Raw genomic sequence first — 26,952 nt, forward strand, 5'->3', positions numbered from 1 at the left:
ACGTAGTTTTTCTTTTGCAGTGTTTTTTTTGCTATTTTAGTCTATTTTTTTATTAATGAGATAAAGGCTGACATCTATCTGCAAGCGTTTGTTTTATGTTTTATTAGACAACATGTACTTAAAGTTATCAGTGAAGTATGTAGCTTTATGTGAATTCATCGGTAGGAGGTGGAAGAGGTATACAAACAAGAACTAATTCAATAAAAAATACATTTTCACTGCATTCAATTGTGTGTAATTTGCCTCAGTGATGTAACCTCGACATTCATTCCATTTGATTCCAGTGTGACTGAGAGACGCGGTGATGGATAAATGGCTGGTGTGATCTGTAATTCGCCCCCAGCTAAACGATGAAGAGCAGACAGATGTGTTTAAAGAAATCACACAGCCCCGTGGATGTGTTTGGTTTGGCAGCATTGTCACTAAAACCCTGCTGAGTGAAACTTCAACCACGGTCAATGTGAGACATCTAGTGGCAGAAAAGGAAAAGTACACTTTTTTGGTTTGTTTTTGTTTGTTTTTTTGTTTACCGTCATTTAAACAGACTCTTCCCTGAAGACTAACAATGTAATGTAACCTGTTTGCCCTGAGCAGCAGAGAGCTCGGTGCCTTTTCTGGCGGTATTTAATTAGTCACAGCAGCTCTAAAAGTTATAATAGCAGAATTTGTATTGTTTTAAATGCAGAAATGTTGCCGTCAATTGACAGTCAAAGTGTGTAATTGTAAAACTACAATTACTGTTCCTTTCTGGACTTTTTTTCCTGTCATTTATGGTGTGCTAAAGCTACAACAGCCTATAGGCAAAACAAGAGCACAATGGCAAAAAAAAAAAAAAAAAGGATTCACTGCGGCTCTTTCCCCTTATCTTCTTTTACTTTTCGTAACAGCACTGAATATTTCCACTGGGAGCCTTTTTCATGTCTGCCTTCACTCCTCTAATAATATCCTTGTTATGGTGCTACATTTGCCCCTTCTTCAGTGATAAAATGTTAAAATAAAAATCATTAAAGCTCAGTGATTTAGGACTCGTCTCACCTTGAAATAGCCCTGCAGGAAATTCATGTGTTCAAATAAAGTGTAGACGAATTTCACCCAAGATAAGTATGCTCTTTCCTTTTTTAAAAGCAATGGCTATGTTTTGTGTATTTGTTAACCCTTTGTCACATACGTATAAATACTGTATGTTCATATTTGTACCTCGTGTTCTGACAAACAAATTTTGTTTGGGGTCATCATTGATTTCAGCATCTTATTCAACTTCTTTCAGCTGCTGCCTTCAGGAGTTACCACAGTTATCATCTCCCTCCATTTCACTCTATCACTACCAACCCTTTCGTGTCACACCAACCCTCCATCCAAGGTATTTAAAATCATCCTCCTTCACCTTACCTTACATCTTGACTGCTACACTTGTCTCCCTCTCATTCACACACATGTAATCTGTCTTGCTTCTCCTGATTTTCATTCCTCTTCTCTTCAAAACATACCTCCAACTCTCTAGGATCTCTTCCACCTACTTCTTACAGGTTATAAGACATAATAGTCCACAGAGACTCCTGCTTACTTCATCTGTCAACATAACATAAGTCTTTCTTGACTAATTTAGTACTGAAAAAATAATGCACTTTCTCTTTCTAGAGGTCATAAATATCTGCTATATATTTGTTAATAAAGAATAAAAAATATTTTATGGCACAAGTATAAAATGCAGACTATTCATATGTATTCACATGTACTGTAATATCAAGTGCTTACCACAAGAGGGCCTCCTTGAAACATAAATGGATGACACTTCCACGTCTGAACAGCAGACCACCCACCCGGATAGTTTCATTGTAGACTAATTCAATCACTACTAATAATAGTCACTTCTAGCGTTTGTCCAGAGGAATTACAAAGTCACGTGGTCATGTGCTCAGACTTTTACCTGTTTCACAGCCACTTTTTCACCGTGGGGCCTAATCCATGTGGGTCAGAAGATTAATGTGCAAAACCGACGCAATTAGTTTGCAGGATTATGAAATACTTCCAACTCACAGCTCCGACAAAAACAATGTAGTCATTACGGAGATTGGTGTCCTAAATGGGTGTTTTTGTTCTAGATTGCGATCTCTAATTCCCCATGTTCATCATTTTCGGGAAAAGCTGATAAATTAATCACCTATTCATTTTTACCTTCGCTCCAGATGACTCACAGAGACGTTTGGGCGGTTTTGTTTGTTTTTTGTTTTTTGTTTTTCGAAGGGACTCCTCCCTTTCTGAAGTACACAACTCCACATATGGTCATCGTGTCCCCGCCCCACTAACCCAGGCTCCGAGTATCGTCTCTCCGCCCAGAGCGTGAGTCTGGCCTCGAAGATCACAGTGGAAACTGGGCAGGGTCTGTCTACACATGAAGGCACCTTGACTGCGTGCGCGGTGTGCTTTCTCTTTTCAGCGCTGAGAAGACGTTGCGCTGATCGGAGGATTTAAAGTGAGCTTAAGTTGGACTCGGTGTGACATTTGTGGATCCCGTGGGCGTTGCTGCACTAACAGTGGCTGTGTTGCTCAACTTTGAGAAGTATGTGAATTTGTTGCGACGGCTGAGACGGAATGCGCGGATTTGGTGGCTTTTCCTCCTGTGTTTTCTCTTCGGATATCGTCGTGACTTCGGTCCACCTGCAGCCCCTATTCGCGTGTTTTGCAAGCGTGCAATCAATGGCAGTCATGCAGCATGATGTGAAGCTGCACCTCTGCTCCTAACAGACTGTTTACCTGTGTGGAAGGAGCAGAGTTGCACGTCGTGCCTTTGCAGAGGCTCCATGGGTAACCGCCGTGCGTAACGCTGGCTCTCCATGGAGGACTGGTGGAGAAGCCACTCATCGAAATCCCCACTTTAAAAAGACACTTGAAGAAAGATGAATCAAGACCAGGACGGGATCTCTTTAGCGGTACCTTCCTTTGGTGCTGGCCCCGGCAGAGAGAACCTCAGCGGGGAAAATACAAGCGTCAACAGCAGTGGTGTTGGTGGTGCCTGTGGAATCCCCGCAGCCGGGACTTTTTGGCATGATTCCGGGGCTGGAGGTGGGGGACTTAGCCCGATCTCCGGGAGCTGCCCTTTGGACACCGGAGGGTTGCTGTCCACCGGAAAGTCTTGCAAAAGCAGGCCGGTGACAGTGGCCTATGTGGTGAACGGAGAGGCCAGCCAACAGAATAATCATGAGAGCATGGCCCTGCAGTGTCTGAAGGACGCTTGCGAGTCTGTGGGCAGCAAGCTAGAGACAGTGAACTTTGGTAAACTGGATTTCGGGGAGACCGCCGTGCTGGACAGGTTCTACAACGCAGGTGAGTCAAGTGAAGAAAGGCTTATAAATCTTTCCACATCCACCCACAACAAGCTTCCCAAACCGCCCTCAGCAAGTGAGAAGACAAACATTTTATAAAAGTGATTATTATTTTTTCGGCTTAATCTTTGCTCTCCATTATAATGATTAAGCCACAGTGGACCTCACTAAAGCTCAGTGACCCAGGAATGGCATTTAATTCATGAAAGAGTAGCACAAGAACCTCTCCCCTAAATTCCTTTCAGGGGCTCGAAAATCACGTTTACTGCATCACCTCTGTTGTTGGAAACTGTGCCTGCAGGACAGGTTGCTCTGGACTCCCTAAATACATCCCATTGCTCTGCATGTCATGGCTTGATGTTGCTTCCTTTAGATCACAGTGGTATGTATACTTAAATGAACAAAGCTGGAACTCATTGAACAATAGTTGCTGAGAAGTTGTATCATTTGCTCCACTAATGTGGGGATTATTGCTAGAGTTCCCCCTCCTATGGCTAGTTTCCCCTCTTCCATTGTGGGGTTCGGCATTGTGCTTCAGTGTCACAGTTTGAGCCACAAGCCTGGTCTTTCCACTGGAATCTGCTAACTTGAATCCCTTGATAGAAAGCACTTTCCATCTCTAATTCATGTTGTATATGTAGCAGTTGGCTCTAAATACTACTGAAAAGGTTTGGTTAAGTCATGAAAAACAAAACTATAATGCACATGGCTGATCTCTCTGTTTGAGAGCCAGAAACAGCAGCCAGTGTTTGCATTTCATTAAGATTGTATCAGTACGTGTTCAGCAGATATTGTAAATATAAAACAGTGTGACACATCAAAGCCTTTCAAACAGTGGCATCTCTGCAAATGATGCTAATTTTGTTTTGGGTTTTTCTTTTTTTTTTTCTTTTTGAGGGGGGTTACTGTCAAACTCTGGTAGCCTAAAGACACAATCATTGCTTGACTCGTTATTAATATAGTAAAAAGAGTTTACCTGACAGGAGCTATAAAAAGATCAACATATATAAAAGTCAATATGCAGTATGCAGGTTTTTTTCCTTATTATAAAAGACCTAGAAAATTCCTAAAAGAAAATATCTGTTTTATTAATGGTAATTGCATCAGTGTTAACAGTAACAAAACTAAGATTAAGTCACTGGGTAAAAAAACTATATTTTTTTAAAACAAAAGCATCAATTCTAAGGTCACAGTGGTTAGAAGTCACTAATTAAAGGTCCATCTATTTTCTTAACCACTCATCCAGCTAAGCTCACAGGGAGCTGGAGCCAATCCTGGCTGACATTTGGTGAGAGGCGGGTAACTGGCCAGGTCACAATTCCACTCCCATTTGTACTTAAATCCACACCTATGACCAGTTTAGACCCAACAAGTTCCCAACCAGTTCAACCCAACAATAATATGTTTGCACTGTAGAAGGACACGCCAAGCTAAGGGAGAGTGTGTTAAACGATGCACTACCCAGCCGCCTCACAAATCTTAGCAACAACTAGGGCTGCACGATATTAGGAAAACCTGCGATGTGCGATAACTGTGATCAATACTGCGATAACGATATGACTTGCGATAAAATAAATAGCAAAAAAAAAACAAATACATAATTTCCGTTTTACTGCACAGTTTTATTTAATGAAAGCTGCTGTATTAGCAGTGTAACAACAAAGTGCAGTCAAACATTGAAACATTGCCCCCATAAAAAAATTTCTGAGGCTTGAATTCTGAAAGACATCCTTCCCGGTCTCTATAATTAGTTTTAAATAAACATAACTTAAATTATACTGCAAATTATCTCTATGCAGTTGTTCATCATTTTACCACTCACCAAGTAGTTATGATGCAAGTCAAAACTGGAGTGGAAACTTTACTAGATTAAACTATAGGTAAGAACTTGTCTGCTGTGGGAACACACCAAAGAACAATTGTCTACCTTTGTGGTCGCACTGGCCAAGACTAATATTATCAACAATTAAGAACAATGTAGGTAGTGTATTTTTGTAATTTTTTGAAAAAAAAAAAAGGTTTCTCTATCTTGCATTCATCCTTCCTGAGTGAATGTTTTTTATGGCAAGTTCTTGTTAAGGAAAACCAACATGTTTACTCTCCAAGGTTTTAAACATGTGCGCTGACATGTTACTATGTTTCCTGATGTACTAAAAAGTCTCTCTGAAGGTGAGCTACTTGCAGGTATGCAGAGATACTTCCTTGCAAGCTTGCTTAGCTGTGGGAATGTCATTTTGTGGAGTTTCCACCATGCCAAGGGGTCTTCCTCACTGTCTATGGCCGTGGATAGCAAGTAGCTGTTAAGCTCAGCTTCAACAGCTTGTGAGAGATGCATAAAAGAGGAGGTAGGGATTGGAGCTGCCTTGAAGAAACTGCCCAGGGACTTTTTTGCCTTCTTCAGGGGACGACTGGGTGGATCATCTGTCTGGGCCTCTGGTTCAGCGGAGCTTCTCTCCTGGAACAGAAAGCAGATTATAAGAAAAGTAAACATTTTGGACTAAATATGAATTGAAAGGTTTTATATATAAGCATGCATGAATACCTTCTGTGCCACTGCTTCCATTTCTGACATCACTCTGGTCTTGATGTCTGAGACTCGATCAGTGCTGGTGTAGCTGACTTTAAATCTGGGATCCATGAAGCACGCCATGTCCATAAGTTCCTGGGTAGCTGGATTTTCATATTTAGTAATCAGGTACTCGAGGATTTTCTTCTTAATTGATTTTGTCAAATCACTGTCTTCTTCCTTCTCTGCAAGCACCGACGTCTTCATCAGATGAAGGACTGGTTTTACATATGAAACACTAACGTAGCTCTCACCAGACAGGGCATCTGTAAAGTCTTGCAGGGGGTGTAATGCCTGGTTGACAGACTCCAGTACCTCAAGATCCTGCCAAGTAGGAATCAAGTGTCTTGATTTCTTGTCTGCTGAGATGACATCAGAAATGGCCCGCTGCTGCTCCAGGACTCTCTCAATCATCTTCTGCCTGGAACCCCACCTGGTTGGGCATTCTGTGATCAGTGTGTGCTCTGGGAGGTTGAGCTTCTGCTGTGCTTTTTTCAGAGCCATCTTTGCTTTCCAGCTGTGGCAAAAATGTCCAACTAACTTTTTGCAAAGTCCAATGGCTCGGGCAATGCGGGCATCATCTTTGATAGAATTTTCTGGAGAAATAAGAGGAAACAAAAAAACTGTCATGTTTAAAACCTTTTTTTTTAAAAAAAAAAACTAATTGAAATTTATAACTAAAGTTGTCTAAAAAGGTAACATTATCCTTATCAATATCAATTTGATAATAATGTATAGCACATTTTCATTGCTAAAAAGATCTGCCTTGAATAAAACTTACCGATTGCAAGGTGCAGCCTGTGTCCAAAACACTGAAGTCTGACCCAGTTGTTTAGCTCCGTGGCTCTCACAACATTGGCACCGTTGTCTGTGGTGATGCACACTTGTCGATCTTCTTTAAGATCCCAGCTGGCTAACACCTCACGTAATACATGGGCTATATTTTCACTAGTGTGGGAGTCTGGAAAATACACAGTCTCTAGACACCGTGTTTTCAGTTCAAAGTCTTCGGTGAGGAAGTGCACTGTGAAATTCATATATGGTTCCGTTGTACGACTTGACCATAGGTCTGTAGTGCTTGCGTAGTTTTCAGCTTGGCTCAGTTCAAACATGACGGTCTTGCGGCATGTTTCATACATTTGTGGAATGGCGACATGTGAAAAGTAGTTTCGTGAGGGGATGCGGTATCTCTGGTCCACTTTATGTATCAGACTGGTGAAGCCCTCTCTGCTAACTGTATTTATAGGCATCATGTCTTTAGCCAAAAAATGTGTAATGGCCTCTGTTATTTCTTTGTACCGCTTCGACGTTTTCTCATAAGGAATTCCACTTGAAAAACTCTGATACAGAGACGGCTGTTGGACTGCTGCGCTCTTTGTCTTAACATTAGCAACCTTTGTTTGGCTAGCCCTATCTTTCTGGAACTCTTCAAACAGTTCTCTGTGGTTGTATTGAAGATGATGGTGGAGATTAGTCGTGTTTCCTCTGGTGGTTGCCACGAGTGTTCGGCAAGTTTTGCAGAGTACCTGTGTTTGGAGAACGTCGTCTTTATCAAATCCAAAGTACCTCCAAATAAGTGAGGTACTATTTTTTTTTTTTAGCCACGAGTTCAGTAGCATTCTCGTCACGCGTCTCGCTCTCAGCCATTACAACTCTGACTCGTTGCTGCAGCGTTGTTCGCGCCCGACCTGCGTAGGAGGCGGGCCTCTAATCCATTTGATTGGTTAATGCCGTGAAGGGCTCTATTCGACTGGTCAAATGTGTAAATGGATTTCTTTGATTGGTAAATTCTTTACAGCACGTGTGTAAACATTTTAAGGTACCCAATTATCGCAGTTTACGCCGTCTTTTGCGATGGGCCCATCGCGCAGGCTGATATCGCGATGACAATAAATTTTCGATTTATCGTGCAGCCCTAGCAACAACTGTCAAAAAGTAATGAAAATCAGGACACAAGGTCAGCAACCCCACCAAGGTGCTTATGAACATATTATAATTGTGCAAAATTTAGAGTTAAAATGTAACAAATTCTTAATATTATGCAAAAAGTAGCATAGAAAAAGTATATTTAATAACATTTTTATCCAACTATAGCAATGTAGTGATTATAAACTGATATAGATAGAGCTGAATTAACCATATTTAGTTGCAGTAACAGCACTTATATTGCCAACATCAGAGCCTACTAGTGAAGGCAGACAGGTGTATTGTTTGTTCCATGCTCGACATGCTTCTTGCTTCTCATATTATTGGCTGTACAAACACATCATGTTCCCAGTGTTTTGTTTGGTCTTTTTCCTCTGAGCTACCGTGGAATTTTCTCATAATACACAGGGGAGGGCTGTGGCATTTTCCCAGACACACATTGCTATATCTGTTCACTCACACACCACTTCTTCATTATCCTCTTGCAGATGAAAGACCGGAAACAAAAAACTTGAGTGAGCTTGTTGGTTTCTGTCATTTGTCTGCTTCTGATACAATGAAAAGCTGTTCCTGACTGTCCTTACATGTCCTCCCCGCATGATGCTGTGGACAAAGAGGGTATTTGGTTGAAAGATGGCAGAGTCTGATTGTGAAACCCTCAGGACATGAAACACAGGAAGTGTAGATGCAAAAGTTTGGCAACAGTGATAGCTAACCGTATCTTATCACTGGGAATTTTGGTCACTACAGCCCAGTTATTCATGGAGTCAGAATTCAGATTTGAAGTCAGATTTGTGTAGCTGTGCCTATCTTACTCACACCACTGATCACATGATATTAACCAACATAAGTGGGGGGAGGAAAAAAAAACATGAGTAAGATGTGAATAGATTACATATGTACCTATCAGTGTTTTCAAAATTCAGATGCTTACTGTATGTGTGGAATTTGTCACGGAACTATACGAGATTATAGTGGTCCTTGTTCTGCTCTGCATCCGCAGTAAATTTCACAGCAGATCTCCAAAGCAGAGCAAGGCCATTTGCAGTGCAAGAGAGTGGAGTTGGAGTGCATCCAACTGTGTGACAGAAGCCTCTCTGGAGAAGCAACTAATTAATATTGAGTTCAACCTGGCCAGTGAGCCAGTCTGTAGGTAAAACACAGGAGGGAAGGGCCAAGGTTGGTTTGCCAGCAGTGATCGGACTTTTAAAATAATAGAGAGCACGTTGTCTGCTAGTAAACTGATCACAGATTACGTTGTTTTCTCAGTTGGGTACAAAAATAAACATAAAAAAAAATTCCAAATACACATGAAATCTTACAAACTAACATCTGTGTAGAAAACGCTGAATTACATTTTCAGTAAATCATTTGTATTATGTGTCATATTCCTTTATAAGATGTCAATTTTGAGCCAAGTGTGAAATTAAGCAGCAAATGTCATTTAATCTAAAATAAAAAAAATAAAAAAAAATACAGCATGTTAGCAGATAATTGGGCACAAGTAACTAATAATTACAGAAAGGACAAAATCAGAGAAGTAAAATGTGAAGCAAAAATTCATACTTCATCATCCTGCTGATTTTGATATACACACAACTTTTATTATTATTATAACTATCGCAAAAAAGAAGCAGGTATGCCCTCACTGCCATGTTTCTCATCCCACTGCCTCTCCTGAGTAGCTATGCTGTAGATGGGTGGATATGAGTTTTCACTTGAATGGTTTTAGAATTTAGACCATTAATTCTATCCGAACAAATGTGCACATTTCTGTCAGCTAATTGAGGCTGTTGAAAATTGAATAACTTATTTAAAACATCTTAAATTTAAAAAAAAAAAAAAAAAACAGTCTTTATCTGTATCTTTTTTATGTTTTCTCAGTTCCCGGTTGTTGTTTTTAAATATATGCTTTCCCTTAGCCCATGAGATAATCTTCATCTGTCCTTTTGACAGGATGCGTATATCAGACTTCAGGGAATGTGTTTCCTTTATTTATTTATTTTTTGTGATTAGCCTGATTCTCAGCCCCCAGTCTGGAGTACCAGCCTCAGTGATGGCCCATCTTATACTTGAGACACAAAGTCATCAGGATTCAGTGCTTGAGTTGTTTCTCTCTTGATATCTTTGGCAGAGGCTGAAGTGAAAGAAGCTTTAGCTAAGGACTCTGAGGCTGCTCACCCTGAGACAAGAGTTTTCTGTTTCAGAAGGTAGTTCAACTTAAACTCTGAGTCAGTCAACTGGGTGACAAACTCTAAGAATGCCACTTGCTCGCTGGCAGGTTTTCTTCTGTTTCTCTCTGACTCTTCCTCCCCTCCCGTACCTGAACCATCTGCTGATACTCCGATTCATTTCTTCATACATAAAGTCGCTATCAAAGCTCAGAGTGAAGCAAATTATTTGACAGGAGTTTCCATTTTTACAAACACTGAAACGTCGGTTAGATGTTTCTTCACCATTCTATGTAAATTACACGACTGCTTTTATAATCAATAAGTACAGAGACAGCGATCATATTGCAGATTAATTATGAGAATCCTGTAGCACTTATAGTCTCCATGTTTCTGACTCATTTCTGTGTTGTAATCAGTCACACTGATGGAAAAATGACTGTCACAGTTGGACCTTGGCGGTGATGTGAATATCTGCGTAAAGTTGAGGCTGAAATGACTAAAGCAAAACTAAATGTATTTTAAAGTTACTTTTTAAATGCTGGCTTCAGACGTTCTGACTGTGAGTAAAATAGTTTCAGATTCAGTCATTAAATTATGTCAAACAACAAATTCAAAATCTGAACTTGGACATGTTTTCTACTGAAAATTGCCTAAATCAGTCTCACAAACACATCAAACCAAAAATATATGTAAAAGATCAGCAAACATTCTTGATTTAAAATCTTTCAACCTTCTAAAACAATACTAAAATATCTTAAATTTATGAGACCAGAGTCTACAAAAGCTGAGACATTTCTTATAACATGTTTGTAAAGATTTATCGGTAAGTCATTCATTAAAAAAATGTGAATTTGTAATATTAGGCTGCCAGGAACTGAGTAAAACACCTCTGCTACATCTATAAGAGAGGCATTATCTATGAGTGATGGCTCATATTAGATCAAATTAGAAATGGTTAAATTGGGGAGCATTAAAGCAGAGGTTTTCTGTAAATCTCATTAAGCATTTTTATCCGGTAATGGCAGAAATAATGAAATTCTTTATGAGAAATCAGGTTTAAACTTCCCTGAATTACTGAGAAAATGCAGTGGCTGTAGACTGCTGCAAAAACAGTTTTTATTTAATAAAGACTGACTTGCGGGTGGATTGTCTATAGCAATCTGGGTAACAAATATCACATGTCCATCACTAAACTGTGTCTCTGTTTCTCCATATCTCCAGTCACATACCTTTTCTTTGTGTCAAATTACACCTGAATTATTAGATTTAATAATTAAATGACAAAATGAGGATTTCAGTTTCATCCAATAAAAAAAAAAAAATCAAATTGAGTATAGGACTATCACAGACAGTATAAATAAATTATATATTTTATATCAAATTCTTACTCATGTATAACGTTGGCAGAGTGGCCCAAGCTGATTAAAAGTCCCGTTTTTCAAATAAAAATCGCAGCCCATGCTGACACGTGTTCATATTCCTCGGTCCACTGGAATAAAATGAAGTCTCTGCTCTTTATTTATCTGTTGCCATGGTGATTCATAGTATCTGAGCTTCATGGATGATGGCTTTCTTTCTCTACTCACGCACATGCTAAACTCTGATCATCTGTTTTGGAATCAGAAACTCGTTTTACGTTTTTAACTCAGTTTGTTGAGCAGCGACTGCTTGGCAGCAGTGCAACAACTTGATGCGTCCTGTTTCGAAACACTTTTTACAGTGTTGAAAGTGCAGCAGTTAATACTGTAGTATTTGCCAGGGATCAAATGGCGCACCTGTTCGTGTGTTTGTGTGCTGGGTCATAGCTGTGGTATGTAGAGCTTTATCCCTCTTGTTGATCATTACACTAAACCACTGTGTCATTTATAGGGTGCACATTGAATTTGTGAACAATTCCTGAGCACTTTAAAAGCTGCTCTACCTGAACCTGAGTGTTTGCTTACCACTCCATTACACACACACACACACACAGCACCACTCAGCCAACGCAGATCTAGCTCACAAATTGTTTTCATGCTGCCCAGTTTACAATGTAGTAGTATTGAGAAGAGGAGTATATAATGGAGCACCAAGGTGAATGAGGTTGAAAAAAAAAACAGAAAGTACCTTAGCATCTACAAATTATAGACTTTCTGTAAAAGGTAGAGATAACCACATTTGGATGAGAAGGTGGAATACTAAGTTATACAGTTAACATGAGGTAGTATTGTTAGCATTCATAAACTGTAAAACTGCTTCTTCCTTTTCTGTTGGCTGCTCCATTTAGGGGTCACCACAACAAATCGTCGGCCTCCATTTCACCCTGTCTGTCACACCAACTCTCTGCATGTCCTCCTTCAGTCCATCCATGAATATTCTCTGTGGTCTTCTTCTTTTCCTCTTGCCTGGCAGCTCCATTTCCAACATCCTTTGTCCAGTATATCCACTATCCCTCCTCTGCACATGTCCAACCGCTCTCTAACTTTGTCCCTCTGATGGACTCATTTCTAATCTTGTCCATCCTGGTCACTCCCAATGAAAATCCTAACATCTACTTGCAAATTAGTCCAAGTTAAAAAACAAAAAAAACATTCTGCCATAACATAAAGAAGACATCATTTGTCAGACATATCCATTACAACGCTCCAAAATGCATCAATGCCACAAACATGGCCAAATCAGACTTGCCCCTAATAATGCAAACTTTAAGTAAAATTCAGACAGTTGCATGCCAGCCAAGCAGCTACAGTGATGGCTGACAAGAAGCAGAAAACTGCAGTTGTGATAGATGTGGCAATCCCAGCAGAAGGAAACATCAGAAAGAAGGAGCATGATAAAACAGAGTGGAGGTAGCAGGAGCTGAAGGATCAGCTGGAGCAGATGTGGAAGGTGGTCCCGGTGGTAGTAGCAGCAGTAGGAGTAGGAGCTGTAACTCTGGAACAGTGGCTCCAGCAGATTCCAGGCACTAAAAACAGCGAAGTTACTGCACAGAACCCTCAAACCCTCGGGCCTCTGGTACACAAACACAAACCATTTCTTTCTTACAGTTATGTTATTGTAGGAACTGCAAACAGTTTTGTTGCTGATATTGTTTGTATTATTGTAAATGTCTCGTGGTGTCGAAACCAATCCTCCTCCTAGTCTCAAACCAGGAAGCTTTAACATAGCAGGCAAATGTAAACACCACTGCATAGCAAATCCTCAATCTTGATTTGTTCTGTTAAAAGTTAATGTTTATTAGAGTTATTGATTAATCATTTAAATGTCAGTAATAAACATTAGCAGAAGTGAACAACAAGCAGCGAACAATGAGGTGACCTGGTCTCATGATAGTGTTGTTCAGCAGTGTAAAGTCACAAAATAGGAAATGCTTCTCACATGGCTATTTGGTGAACTACTGTAACTAGCAAAGCAAACTGTAAGCAAACTGTAGTCTGAAAAAGTGGACGGAAATGGAGCACAGATGCAATCCTTGCACAATGGGTGACGTCCAGCTTTGTCCAGTGTCAACACTGCCGGGCGCCAGCAGACACTGTCTCTTATCCAGCACAAGAATGTACACTCAAGATTCCTGACTGTGAATCCGCACTGCCCTGAAATCCCATCAGCTGGCCCTTTGCTAAGTTGTTTATCTTCCCTTCTGTTTACGCTAGTGGTTGGCTGCTTTTCAGAGGTTAGGCGGCACAAGGTTAGGAGGAATTAGCCTAGGGGCCATTTGCTGGCCTCTGGGGAGGACTGCCTTCACCTCTGTGGGAGATTCCAGGCAGAAGTGCAAATGCTTTTTAACAAGTTTTTTTCTTTTCTTTTCAAGGAAGGAAGGAAAGGCTAGTTCAGAATCAAAAGCAGCTTCTTCTTTACATGCATGACAATGACTATACCCCACATCCTTCTATGCAGTATTATCAGCTGGAATAAGTGTAAGTGCTGTATAAAATCCTGCTTATATCTCAGAAGTGATCACCAGAAATAGGACAGGAGGTGGAGTAGCCGAATATCAAAGCTCCCATTTGGATTCATCAGGGTTCATTTGAGGTGAAATGCAGCAGGAGTGGGTAGGGTTGTCTTTAGAAACCAATGGTGCGTGACAGGGAACTCTGTCTTATCAGTTTGAGTATCATGATAAGGCAGTGAACAGCCTAAGAGCTATGAGAATAGTCTGGTTGTATTTTGCATTTATTTGATTTTTGGGGGTGGGTTTGATACCAGTGGTTTCTTTTCTCTAGTAGAACAGCTGTTATTACATTATTTTTTTTCCAACTAGAAAACCTTTGGCAGCATGCAACAAGTTCACAATACAGAGTCTAATAATAACGCTGTAACCAGGCTCCGGCGGAGGTGTGTTTTACTCATCTGTCTTTGCAGTTGCTTTTCTCACATGCAGTATGCAGCTTTTGTCTGGTTTGTTTTGATTCTGCATACCCACCGCAAAGGTCACAGCATGTATGCAAAACTGCATGGGTGTTTTTGCGTGAAAGAAAATAGTTTTTGTTGGCAGTTTAAAAAAAAAAACAAAAAAAATTGTGCGCATATATTAGAGTCAAGAGGTGTTTCTGTAAAGACAACGGTAAAGTTTTTTTAATTTCCATATTTAGTTTGAGTTTCATATCTAGTCTAGCTCGAGGATGCCACCCACATCTTACAAGAAAAATTACTTGAAGTCTTTATATTTTAATATCATTTTCTTATTATTTTATATTATGCAGTGTAGGGCTGGGCCATATCATACCGTTCACGGTAATACCGGTATAATGTTGGGCAACGATAAGAAAATGAAATATGGTGATAGAATATGGGTAAAACACGCATGCGCAGTGCCTTTGTTTTCATTAGCACATGACGGCGATAGAGAATAAGAAGGGCAAAAGCGGATTGTTGAATGAAACGGATGAACCAGAACTGGTTTGTAAAAATACTGCAACTTCAGTGGTGTGGAACTGGTTTAGCTTTGGTCCGTCAGATACACAACAAAGCACTATTTCTGGTAGAGCATGCTAGCGGGCCGTCATTATTACCGTGTTTTTTGGAAAATACGGCACACTTAAAATCAATCCTTTGATTTTTCTGAAAATCAACAGTGCCCCTTATAATCCTGTGTGCCTTATGTATGAATTCTGGTTGTGTTTACTGACCTCGAAACGATTTTATGTCGTACACGGCGCTCGAAAATCTGTCAAATGTTTCAGTACGACTTTGCTAAGCTACGAACCCGCACCGCTTGATGGATTGTTGGAGCATTACGGCTATCGTAGGCAGGCGCCTCGCGGAGTGATACGTACTGTGCTTCAACATAATATTACCGTGTTGTGTGTGTATAACCTCTTTTTAAGTTTTGTGGATATTATACATGGTTATGCTGAGGATATGTCGGCCAATTTCCACTGGAAATGCCTTTTGGTTAAACTGTCAGCAAGGAATTTGCATTTGCACTGTTAAATTTTTATATAACTTTAATGCACATAAAAACAGCTGCTTGTTTAAGTGAAAATACATTGATGTTTTGTTTTTTTTACACTAATAAAGTCGTGGAGTCGTAAAGTATTTTGTCTAGTGTCAATTAAATCGTCAGTTATATCGTTATCGCAAATTTTCAACTGTATATCGTGATAAATATTTTTGGTCATATCGCCCTGCTCTAATCAACCAACTGTTGATACAAAACAAGATGGATCTGTGCTTTTTTTGTTATTTACACCTGATTCTGACCCTAACATCTGAATGGTGTAGCAGAAATACTGACTCCTCAGATCAGATAATTTTTTTTCAATATTCTGTGCTCCAATTTTGTTGAATTCATGCAAATTGTAGCCTCGGTTTTCTGTGCTGTGCATTCAAAGATGCTCTTCTGCAGACTTTTGTCGTAACAAGTCGTTATATGAGTTCCTGTTGCCTTCCTATCAGCTTATAGAAGTCTGGCTGTTCTCCTCTGACCTCTGGCACCAACAAGGCATTTTTACTTTGAGAACTGACGCTCAGCCCATTACCATTCAACAGTCACTGCAAAGCCACAGCTGAACATGATTAATCACTACTGAAGGCTTAGTTGTGATGACCTGTAGCTGGCTAAACCTTAACACTGGTCTTGGGTAAACAAACACTGGAAACCACATTGCACATCCACGATTAATATCTAAACACAACTGAAACCAACACTAATGAATGTTACTACTTCCAATGAGTCTTAAGGGGTTTCCACACAGGCATCGATTAGCAGTGAAGTGACTACCAGACACCGTAGAAAGTAAATAACATTCAGCAACTTCATGTAACAACAGGCGAAGTGGGCAGCTGCTGGGTTAAATTTGTCTTTTTTCTTTTTTTTAATTGTATAAAGGCATTGTGCATGAATATTTGCATAAAATAATAGTGGCCCATGTGAAATTAGACAAAGTATCTCAGTATGCACCCAAAAGGTTTTAAAGTTTCCTTCCAGTCCTTCAAAACCAGTACATGTGATGTCATACCCCTGATATCTCCAGTTTAAAAAAGGAAAAAATGCAGGAACCCTTAACATTTTCAAGAATAGGTCTAAAAATACCAAGAAATCATGTCAGGAAATGTTTATCAGTCGTGCTGGTGTCTGATGTTTCTGCTGTTTCAGATGGAAAATTTCTTATCTAGTTCACTTTTCCAGGTCTTCAGGTGTATTTATACACTAATTTCTGCCTGGTGCCGTTTTATTTCCATGCAACACTCTGCAAACAACCACAACAGTTCCTCAGTCCTGTCACGCGAAGCAAGTGAGATAAAGTGGAATTGTTTACCAGACAATAACATGATTCTGTTTCACTGAACAACAGCAAGGAAGTACATCAAGTAGGCATGTCGGGACAGCTTGCACTGCAGCACAGGTCTCTCCCAGCGTGCTTGTCAGCGGTAGATGAATTCACATTCTGTTCTCAGCTGTTTTCCCTTCGGGGGCCATTGCACTGTGGTTTGTAAAATATCTCAGCGAGTGAAAAGGCAACAAAGTGGAGCAAAGGTAAAGAGGAGCTGACTGCCAGGAGAGTCGTGCGACTGGCAGGCGGGTCTCATTTCCTGCATCATGATCTTTTTTTCTGGGTTGTTTCTTTCAAGCACATGGGTCTAAAAATAAAGGGAACATTAATCTCTCGCTGCTAGGTGAGGTGTCAGATGACTGAATATCCATTCATATGTCCCATATTCTCCTGTGGGAGAAGAAATGTATTTGTAAACAGAAAAGCTTAGCAGAAAGACTTGAATGGTCTTTTTTCACCAGTATTAGGGGTTTATTTTGAGGAAAAAAGGCAGTTTTTCTGTATTCTCCTGCAAGAATAAACAAAAGAATAAAAATAAACTTGTAAAAATTTTATTCCATGTGAGTAATGGAGACACCCTAAGGAACTAACTTGCACTGCCTTGTTACTACCTGGAATTGTGCATCACTTTTAAAGCTGATTTTTTACACCTGCACTTCAACTCTGAAATCTCTCGATTACTCAGCAAAGATGCGTGTAAGACCACTAACCAGCACAGTCAGATAGGAGCTGGTCGATAGCTTAGTTTTCTTCAGACTCTGTGTAATGTCTAATTACACCCATATGAGTGTAGTGCAAGTAATCACATGAATTCAGTGGGTGTGCTGAACCCTACACCACACCCAACAGACTACTTACAATAGTGAGAATGATGGCTATCTGTTGTATATGAGAAACAAATTACTACAGGATTCAACAACTTGTGGAGTTCATTTGTGAAAACTTCATTTTCACATATAAACGCAGCTAATTTTTTAAAATTTTTATTTTAGTGCTTCATACAGGAAAACTAAAAAGCAATTAGTGTGGAGTTGTTTGTAAGTTCCTATAATGGATCCATTTCACTTATTTGAAGCTATGCTCTTATATGGAAATAGATCAGCTTTGCATCATTAACAATCCATTCATTTGTCATTCCTTGTGTCCACTGTCTCCCGTAAGTCTACAGTGCCTCCTTTTAGGCCAACTGTCATCTGATTGGCTGCCTTAGTATGGTTATGTATGAGATAACCATACTAAGGTATCCAAACGAAAAAGGAGATCCTGGGTGTGTAATACGTAAAATAAGAAAATCATGAAAGGTTTCTTTTAATGTCAATATAAATTTTGATTATGAGATTCGTAAGCAACAAGGGTGGCCAAAGTGCTTTACAAAACCATAGATCAGTAAAATAAATACAATTTTAAAAAAAAACAGGAAAAACAAACAAATACGATAAATTGGACTTAAAACAAAAAGACACCAAAACAAGAAAACCTAATCAAACTTAAACTAAATTCAATAACTCATTATTTTTATCTGTTTCATCAACTCAAGCCAAGTTTTCAGTTTATAACACGCCATTGTGATCCCCTGTTTATTTGATCTGTAGCACAGAACACCCCTCTGGAGCTTTTTGTCTCTGTCAGCGTCAGTTATGTTTATATAGCGCATTTCATTGCATGTAAACTCAATGTGCTTAGCATAAAAGATAAAAATCTAAAACACACTGTGTAGCTCAATGGTGCCTTTAGGCAATAGACAGATCAAAATAAAAGTTTACAGAGAAACGCAGTACAAAAGTTCCTTTTTTTTATACTGCGTTTAGGTGTGGCAGCTCAGAACGGCTACAGTATAAACACTTGTGGTCTGAGAACACGGTTAACTGCAGTAATTCGTTGAGCAATACCTTTTGTATGACACCAAATAAACAAGTCTGAAGCTTTTAATCCTGTTTGTCTCTGCATCCTGACAGCTAAACAGCTAAACATCGTTTGAAACACCAGAGGTAAACATCACACTGGCCCAGCATGCAAGAGCACCACAAGCATCCTCTGCTGTTCCTGGAAAGTTGGCAGACTGTTTGGACTTTATGCTCTCGAAGGTTCCTTTTCAAGGGAGGGGGATATTTCCAGAGCAGCATGGAGATGGTATTTCTAAGCATCTGCCTGTCCTCTGTGTAGGATGGGCTTCAGGGTAAAACTCCAGCTGCACTTTGCTCCACTAATACGAGTCTGTTTACCTTGTTTTCCATTAGACATTCAGGGGAAAAAACCTCAACTACTATGCACACTGATGGCTTCGGTTCACTAACATCACTCAAAGCAGTTTTCCTCACAGTCGCTATGGTTACAACTTCTTATATGTAGCTGTTATGTAATAGATGGTAACGAAGCGTTATTCACTGTGCCAGCGCTGTTACTATCTCTCTTGGTAGAGTCAAACTTGCCGTTGGTCCGTGAGTGACCGAGGCATAAACCGCTACAGTAATCGCATTTCTTCAATCATGACAAGTCAACGGCATTTTCATAAATATGGAATATTATCAGGTCAAAGTAAGGTCACATACCAACACATGCAAACACTGTATCCTCCTCTTTCCCGGCTAGATGACGTAGGACGCATGAAATGTAATGGAACAATTGTGGTGAACTGAAATCACTCTTGCATTGCAACTTACTAAAGTTTCCAATGTGCCAGTACAAACTTATACAGCATCTTTGGGATTAGATAGATACCAATATTCACATTTATTCACCTTTAATTTGATTTATAGATCAATATCTTTAATGATTATTAACGATATCCTTCATTTTTGGGCAGATTTCTGGGCAGCAATTTTTTTTCTAATGATGTACACATTTTATGAAGTGGCTACAGAGGTTCAGTAGTTATCAGCAGTAAATATTTAAAGCTCTGAAACACAGTGGGAGGTTCAGATAATGATTCGGAAAGATTATTCAAGAAGAATGGGTCAGACTTTGCACACAGCTGTCCTGGGATCTGATGTAGTTCACCCTTCACCTTCTGACAACTGATGTGAACTGAAGCGTGATGCTGACTGCGTTAAGAAGTTCATTTTCAAATCTTCACTTCTAAGTTCACCAGACCTCTTCACAATAAAACAGGAAACATAATGAGACGTAGACATGACAACCCGAACTTCACAATGTAAGACACAGACATGAAACACATGAAGAGCAGGGGAGATTTACCATAGTTGGAAACACGAGGGGGAAATAATAAGAACTAGAAACACCTAGGCATGATAACAAATGAACTTAGGAACCTGAAGGGCTTACATAAACTAAAACATCAAAATGAACTAAAACTCAAAACACTGGGTCATAAGACCCAGGATCGTGACATTTTGGCTTTGAGCACAGCAGCCCTATCCATCTGATGTTCACACCTTAAGTTTGTAAGGGGCAAATCTATCAGAAGAAAGTTAGCTTAGAGGGAGGGCTTGTTGTAGGGAATCATGCAAATCTGTTCCTGTAAGAGTCCAAAATAAAATTATGTAGCTGGGAGTGAGCAAAACAGGTCACCTTAATCTACAGCTGTAGGGATGTATAGCATAGCTGAAACACAATCTCTCAGTATTGTTTATAGCTTATGATTTTAGGCTGCTGGTAGCAATTGTTTATTTTTCTCCACAACCTGCTCTCATTAAAATAGATTTCTCTGTGTCCAATCATGTGCTCTCTAGTAGAGACAAGAGACTCTGCTTTGCTGAAATGATCCAGATCCATGTGAAAATGCTCCAGAGCTTTTTAGATCATAATATTTTAGATGGAGCTGATCCCCCAGCTCCTCTTCAGAAAGAGCATGTGGAGCTGGTGGAGGATCTCTGGAGAGTGCTGGGAAGGATCCATAAAGAGAAGCCAACAGACACCAGAACAGTCTCCAGTAAATTCGAAGCCCTCCACTCCGAGCTGCTCACCTGAGGCCCGATGAACCTACAGCACCAGGCCGAGTGCTGCTGAGAGTCAAACACTGTGAGAGAGTATGTTCAGAGTATTGAATTATTTTCCCTCCTCTGCTTTGAGCAGTAGGCGAGGGAATCAATTTACTTTTGGTCCACACTGGCAGGTCCAACTGTAGGAGGTGTAGCAGGATTATCAGGGCATCAGTATGAATGTTTTACTCTTCATTTCTTTTTTACATTTTTTTCTGCATGTCTTATCTCTCACTGATGTAGACAGATTTCAGTTTACTGGTGATACCAGGTGATTGTAAAACACCAGATGCGGTGAAAAGATGCCACTGTATGCGAAAAGGGTGACGAGGAGTCTCAAGTAACTCCTCTGCAGGCTTCACGAAGCCTTCTGTCAACACTATGTTGGCAGGTCTGCTGCTGTATTGGCATGCATTTCACTCTGCTGTTGCATTGGTAAGCAATCATGGCATCTGAACACGCTTCACAAACATTCATAGCCTGTGCTATTGAAATGCAGTCGCTGTGTTTATCAGCCTTTTGAAATTTGGAATCATTGTCCTTAATGTGGTTTAAAAAGCCTACTATGAACCTGCGAGCTGAAACACTTCCAATGAATTGGAATCTGGAACTTCTTTTGTTTTTAATATTTTTAATATTTATAAGGATTATAAGTCCCTGCGCTGTTGTTGCAATGGGTCTGTGACTCTGAGCTATGGATTCTGTATAGTAGGCAGGGGCAACACTTTCCAGTACTGACTTTCCAACTTTCCTGTGAGGGCAGATTACCATTGTTCTCTGTTTCCTTGTGTAATGTCATCCACAATATCCACAATTACAAAATGTACCACACTAGCCAAAATGCTTTTAACATTGCAATTTAAAAGCTACTTGAAAGTATTTGTGCTGTCATTGCTTTTTAGTAATTGCATCATTAACTGTACTGGGAAACCAAGCCTTCCTTGGAACCAGCAAGAATTAAAAGAGGAAGTAAGCTAGCTGTTCATGAAAGGGAAGAGTTGCTCATTTCTATCATCCTTCCGCCAATCTTCTTCCGCTTCAGTTTCGCCGAAGGGGCGGGAACTGTGCTAGCTGTTAGGATGAGAGGCGGGATACACCCTAGACAGGTTGCCAGTCTGCCACAAGGCTGATAAAGACAACCATCACTCTTTCACACCTATGGGCAATTTAGAATTGCTAATTAAGCCGACCCCAATGTATGTCTTGGGCTGGGAGACAGTCAGAGTATCCAGAGAGAACCCATGCAAACACAGGGAGAGTATGCAAACTTCAAAGGCTTTAGCTGGTGGATTTGAATCCTCTTGCTGTGATGTAACAATGCTAACCACTGCACCACCCTGCTGCCCTAACTTCTATTAAAAATATACATTCTGTCTTCCACCATAGCAAGAAGATTCTACCACAGTGAACAGACTGAAGGTTTATTTATTATTTATCACTTTTCAAGAACAAAATTCACAAAGTGCTTTACAATACAGAATAAGATGCAATCAGATAGTTTTTTTCACTCAAGCTTTGTTTATGTAAGCCGTGCCATGCCTTTAAGACTAATGGGCTTTTTCTAAACAAACTTTGCTTATATTAAGCTTTTTTAATTGTTGTCAAAGTTCAGAAGATTATTAGGATTTAAAGAGGTGACTGTGCTGTTAAAATGCATTCCTGTAAGACCAACAAATGTAGAGAGATATTGTGATAAAAAGGGAACGTTAACGCTTACAGGCAGTTTAAACATGGGATATTGCAGCTGTTGCATGCTTTACTTTGCTGTTCTAGCTTGTTGTGCACTTCCCAGGTTTTATGACCTGTCACATGCAGCATGACCTGCAGGGCTGGAGATCTCAAGAAGTACCTCTGTGAAGCATCAAAGCTGCAGAGCAAGAATTACCAGATGGTACTGAGGGAGATTGCTTTAACAGTTTTTTAATTTTTTTTTAAAGAAGCGAGTTCCCCAAGAAAACCTCTGCGATCCCTTTGTTTTATCTTTTACCTTCTTCTACTCTTCTTCAATCCAGTGAAGTGTTTTGTTTTTGGGTTGGGGTCTGAGAAATGACATTTACTGTGTTGAAGAAGACGGCAGAGAGTGAGGTAGACCTCAAGTTCCAATATAAATGGTTATGGCGCTGCGTTGACATGACAGTGAGCAAGCAGTAATCAATGCCCCAACCATTTACAGGATAGTCAGTGATTGTGTTGTGTGCCTGTGGTGACTGTTACCACCCACTGTGTTCACCCCACATCAAAATTTAGCCCAAGAATACTCCTGAACACATCCCTGCTGCGATGTTGCACGTTATCAGTATTGAATCGGTTACCAACTGAACACAAAAAATAATGTTTGCATGAGTAGACAGATTTAACCGCTCAAGCAGGACACAAACAAACAGTTGCTTTCATTTTTGGAATTTAAAATCAGAGGGTAGTTTGTAACTGCCATTATAAGCAGCTTCTAAGTAAAACCTAGAGTGCGTTCTCTATTATTAGACTAGACTGAAATAAGCACTGACAACATCATATGCTGCTAGTCAAGTGTTATAAATACAAAACATTTACGAGAATTGATTGCTCTTCCTCACTCTGTGGGCACAACAAGACTCACTTTGGCCTGTTTTTTTTTTCCATCATATGCGAACGCCATATGCTGTTATTCATCACTTTTTAGCCCTTCTGTGTAGCAAACAGCAAACATGTTTTTTGTTCAGACCCATTTCTGTGAAACAGGTGAAATTTCCAAGCAGCGCAAAGCAAAATTATCCCACCCAAGTCACTGCTGCTTCATATTTCTGTGAGTTATATTATACTAATGCATTTTTATGGCCTGTTTGCATTAAGATCTCATTCAGATGTAATATTGATGGGAGCCTGCTGCAGGTGGAAAAACAAGACAAGCTTATGTTTTATTCAGCAGACAACCTGTGCCGTCTGGATGTTGACACTCAGCAGCACCTTGTATGCATAGTCGAGAGAAGAAGAATCTAAACAGCCGTTTATCATGTATATGCCCAGGATTGTTTGGGATTGTGTAAAAATCAGCCGTGGTGAGCAACCTATTTGTCTTGCTAACAATGAGTAAATCCAATAGACCAATATTTAATTATGTCTGAATGTTCTAAATGCTATGTGTGATAGTCGCATGAGTGCATCAGGGATGCAGAACTGACAACTGGCTGTTAATCTTAGCTAGGATTAAAGTGTACCTTCCCCGTCTGCCTCGCAAGTTAGAGAGCGAAACATGAGTTTCATTTAATCAGCGAGCAGCATCCCGATGTGAAGACGCTGCTCATCCAGAGAAGAAATCCCTCTTGAAATTCCACATCATTGCACAGAAGCCATAGAGCTTAAAATGCTGTCCTACGGCTACGGTACTCTGATGGGATGAAAATATGAGGCTTTTTTTCCCCTGGTGTGAACGAAGGGTTTAATGATGAGAACCTTTGAGGCCAACAAGTACCTGCTTCCTGGTTGAATTTGCATGTTCTGATGATGAGTGCGAGGAGCTGCATGGCCCTGATGAAACCCCTTCAGTGCTGCAATCGGCCAATCTCTGATAGGCTTCTCTCCCAAGTGTCATGTTGGCTGCTTGATGTTTAACTGCACATTCAAATTATGAGCCTTCACTTGCTTGCTTTGAGTAATTTGCTTTGATAGATTGGGTTGTGTCAGTGGCTTTGATTGCACGCAATGCATTTTGTAAAGCTGCTTCAGCTTAACAAGCTCCATTTTCTTGTGCCATTCAGAAAACATGATGGATTTGTGCTGCCCTTCTTGGCCCAGGACGCTATCACTGTATCTCAGGAGTTTTACTTCCTGGTGAAAATAACGCTTAAAGAGAAATCATGTTGCATTTAAAAATGTTAATGCAAGAAGCTGCGATAAGAGCTTAGTTAGCTGCCAGTTATAGGTGTTACATCTTAAAAGTTGCCACTTCACTGCACATTAGCAACACTAGCTTTCATTCGGAGCCTTGTTTCTGATCATCTGCTGTGAATCACAGTTAGTTTGTAGATTGTACTCAGATTTCTGCACATCAACACATATCAACAGATTCTGGTGGAAAGACTTTTGGTATTTGAAACTTTCTGGTTTCTACTTGTAGACCACTCATAGTGTGAGCTGTATTAACCAATCCTTTTTTAATTGCATGTCTAAAATAAGGACTGGATTTGGTGAAAATCAATCAGGCGATGATTTGTAAACAATCACTGTCAGACAGAACAGGAAGTCTCAGTACGGGTGTCGGCTGGCTATACCAGCACCAAAATTGGCTGTTGCCTTTGTAATCGTTTAATTGTTCTCAGCTTTTTAACATAGTGGAGACAAAATCTTTCAAAGCATATGTATGATTTATTCTTTTTTAATTTATAGTAATGTCACCACGCTGAAAATATTTGCTTTTAATACTTAAAGAAAAGGTCAAGGCCAACTCATCATTTCTGTGATATCATTTCAGATTGTAGTCTATTCCTAAACTGTAGACTTAAAAGGAGAGCAGTCGTCTCTACAGTTGCATGGTACCTTGACTAACTGGTATCTTTCAAAAACCAGTGGAAGCATTAATAATAGCACTAATCTTTGATGTGTCATCCACTTGTCATGCTTCCTCTTCCACAACTGAGCCACCCATAATCTGACAGCATCTTGAGCTGAATGACTGAATGTGTTTGTGATTTCCTCTAGTAGTGGTCCATTAGCTTGAGCACCAGTTTGAAAATCGAATTCAAGGTCGTGATGGTGGAGGGGGGGACTATCCAAGCTTTTGAACAGACCCATTAGAGGTAAAAGATTTGACCATCAGAGTCGCACAATATCTGCTCTTCAGCTCCGTGTAATGTTTTCGTTGACACAAAAGAGTTGGAGAGTTGGAGTTGATGAAAAACCAGGGTGCAGCTTTATCTCCGTAGCTCTGAGCTCTTTTGTCATAACTGGAGCATAGCCATCGGGCTGATTTGCTTTTGTTGTTATCCGTTGCTCAGGGCGACCTTGGAAACAACGTGTAGTACCACCCTACCTCGTGTGTGGGTCTGCAAAACACCATCATGTTTATTCCAAATCCTGATGAGCATGTTTAATGTTGCATGCCCACCATAACTGACAGCGTCATACAAAGATTTGTTCGCTGCAGGGGCCGACCAGTGAGTGAGAGCTTTGGTGAAAGTCCAGTGCTTACAGTTGCATAACAGCACAGCCTGTTGCACAGGACATTAACCTTAGGAACTCTTTACTAGATGACCTGCTTGCTTGAGTGGAAATATTTGCTTGACCTGTTGACCCAGATAGTATTGCTGAGTCCTACTGCAGATGGTGCATTATTGATTATTGAGTGTACTGGACAAAAAAGGAGTAAAGCTACCTTCATCTCATGATATCTGTTTTTCAGCTTGCAGATAACTTAACACTGACATGCAAATCGGTAGCTGATAACAGCATGAATAACAGCCGTGCCGATCACTAATAACCACTGAGCTGTATCCATGTCTCTCCCAGAGCAACAGCAGACAAAGTTGGTGTTAAAGATCCCCAATGGGCAGTTTAGTTGTAGCCAAATAACATCTTAATGAGATTTATTCAGATAAGGGTCAATATTGGGGGTGGCGGGTAGATTTAGAACTGGTGGCTTGAATGGCTTTGATCAATTATCAGACAATGAGTTTTCAATCAGTTGATTTTTGAGTTGAAATTGTGACATTAGGTTACCAAACTGGTCGTGAGATTCTAATAAACATTGTTAAAATCTGTTTCACAAAGAAAATTTAAAAAAGGTTGGGGTTAAGGCATTTCTAAAAAGGTAAAGGAATGGATGGATGGGACCACATATTTGTAGCCAGATTCCAAAATGTGGTCAAAAACAGAAGAGGGAGGCTGTTACAGCAGTGAATTAACATCCTTGGTTGGGTAATGGATGTAAAAGATATTTCTGCCTGTACTATGCAACTGCATTATTAGAGCTTATGATATTCTAAGAATGGTGTGTATTTACTTGTACTTGCAGAACCCAAAGAAAGCTAGTTGTGCTCCACTCCTGAACCACACTATAACACGTACACCTCTCTTTTATCATCAGACATAGCTGTGGTGGAGATGACAGATGCCTTCCGCCAGCCTTCGCTCTTCTACCACCTGGGAGTGAGAGAAAGCTTCAGCATGGCCAACAACATCATCTTGTACTGCGACACTAACTCTGATGCTCTCCAGTCTCTGCAGGTAAGCCGCCATCATGAACAGAAGCCAATATATGCTGATATATTTGTGCCTCAGAGCAGCTCAGGCTTCTTT

The 26,952-nt window shown here is 40.1% G+C and overlaps 2 protein-coding genes across 2 annotated transcripts in view; one reads left to right on the plus strand and one right to left on the minus strand.

Annotated features, from left to right (window-relative positions):
* The first annotated feature begins 2,352 nt into the window (after positions 1 to 2,352).
* Positions 2,353 to 26,952, plus strand: part of map3k5 (mitogen-activated protein kinase kinase kinase 5) — a 95,349-nt gene continuing 70,749 nt past the window's right edge. Inside the window, exons 1-2 of the mRNA XM_085373041.1 lie at positions 2,353 to 3,324; positions 26,741 to 26,880. Coding sequence (XP_085229167.1) covers positions 2,898 to 3,324; positions 26,741 to 26,880 — 567 coding nt within the window. The 5' untranslated portion in view covers positions 2,353 to 2,897. The remainder of the gene's footprint in view (positions 3,325 to 26,740; positions 26,881 to 26,952) is intronic.
* LOC146617392 (E3 SUMO-protein ligase ZBED1-like) lies at positions 5,372 to 7,139 on the minus strand. The gene is made up of 3 exons (XM_085372794.1): positions 6,671 to 7,139; positions 5,866 to 6,485; positions 5,372 to 5,778 (listed from the first exon to the last, which is right to left on the minus strand). The coding sequence occupies exons 1-3, from the start codon at positions 7,137 to 7,139 to the stop codon at positions 5,383 to 5,385; spliced, it is 1,485 nt and encodes a 494-aa protein (XP_085228920.1). The 3' UTR covers positions 5,372 to 5,382.

Source organism: Diplotaxodon limnothrissa, linkage group LG15 (genome assembly GCF_057381915.1).
Source record: "Diplotaxodon limnothrissa isolate DT_005_m linkage group LG15, D_limnothrissa_male_GT1.1, whole genome shotgun sequence".
Lineage (NCBI taxonomy): Eukaryota > Metazoa > Chordata > Actinopteri > Cichliformes > Cichlidae > Diplotaxodon > Diplotaxodon limnothrissa.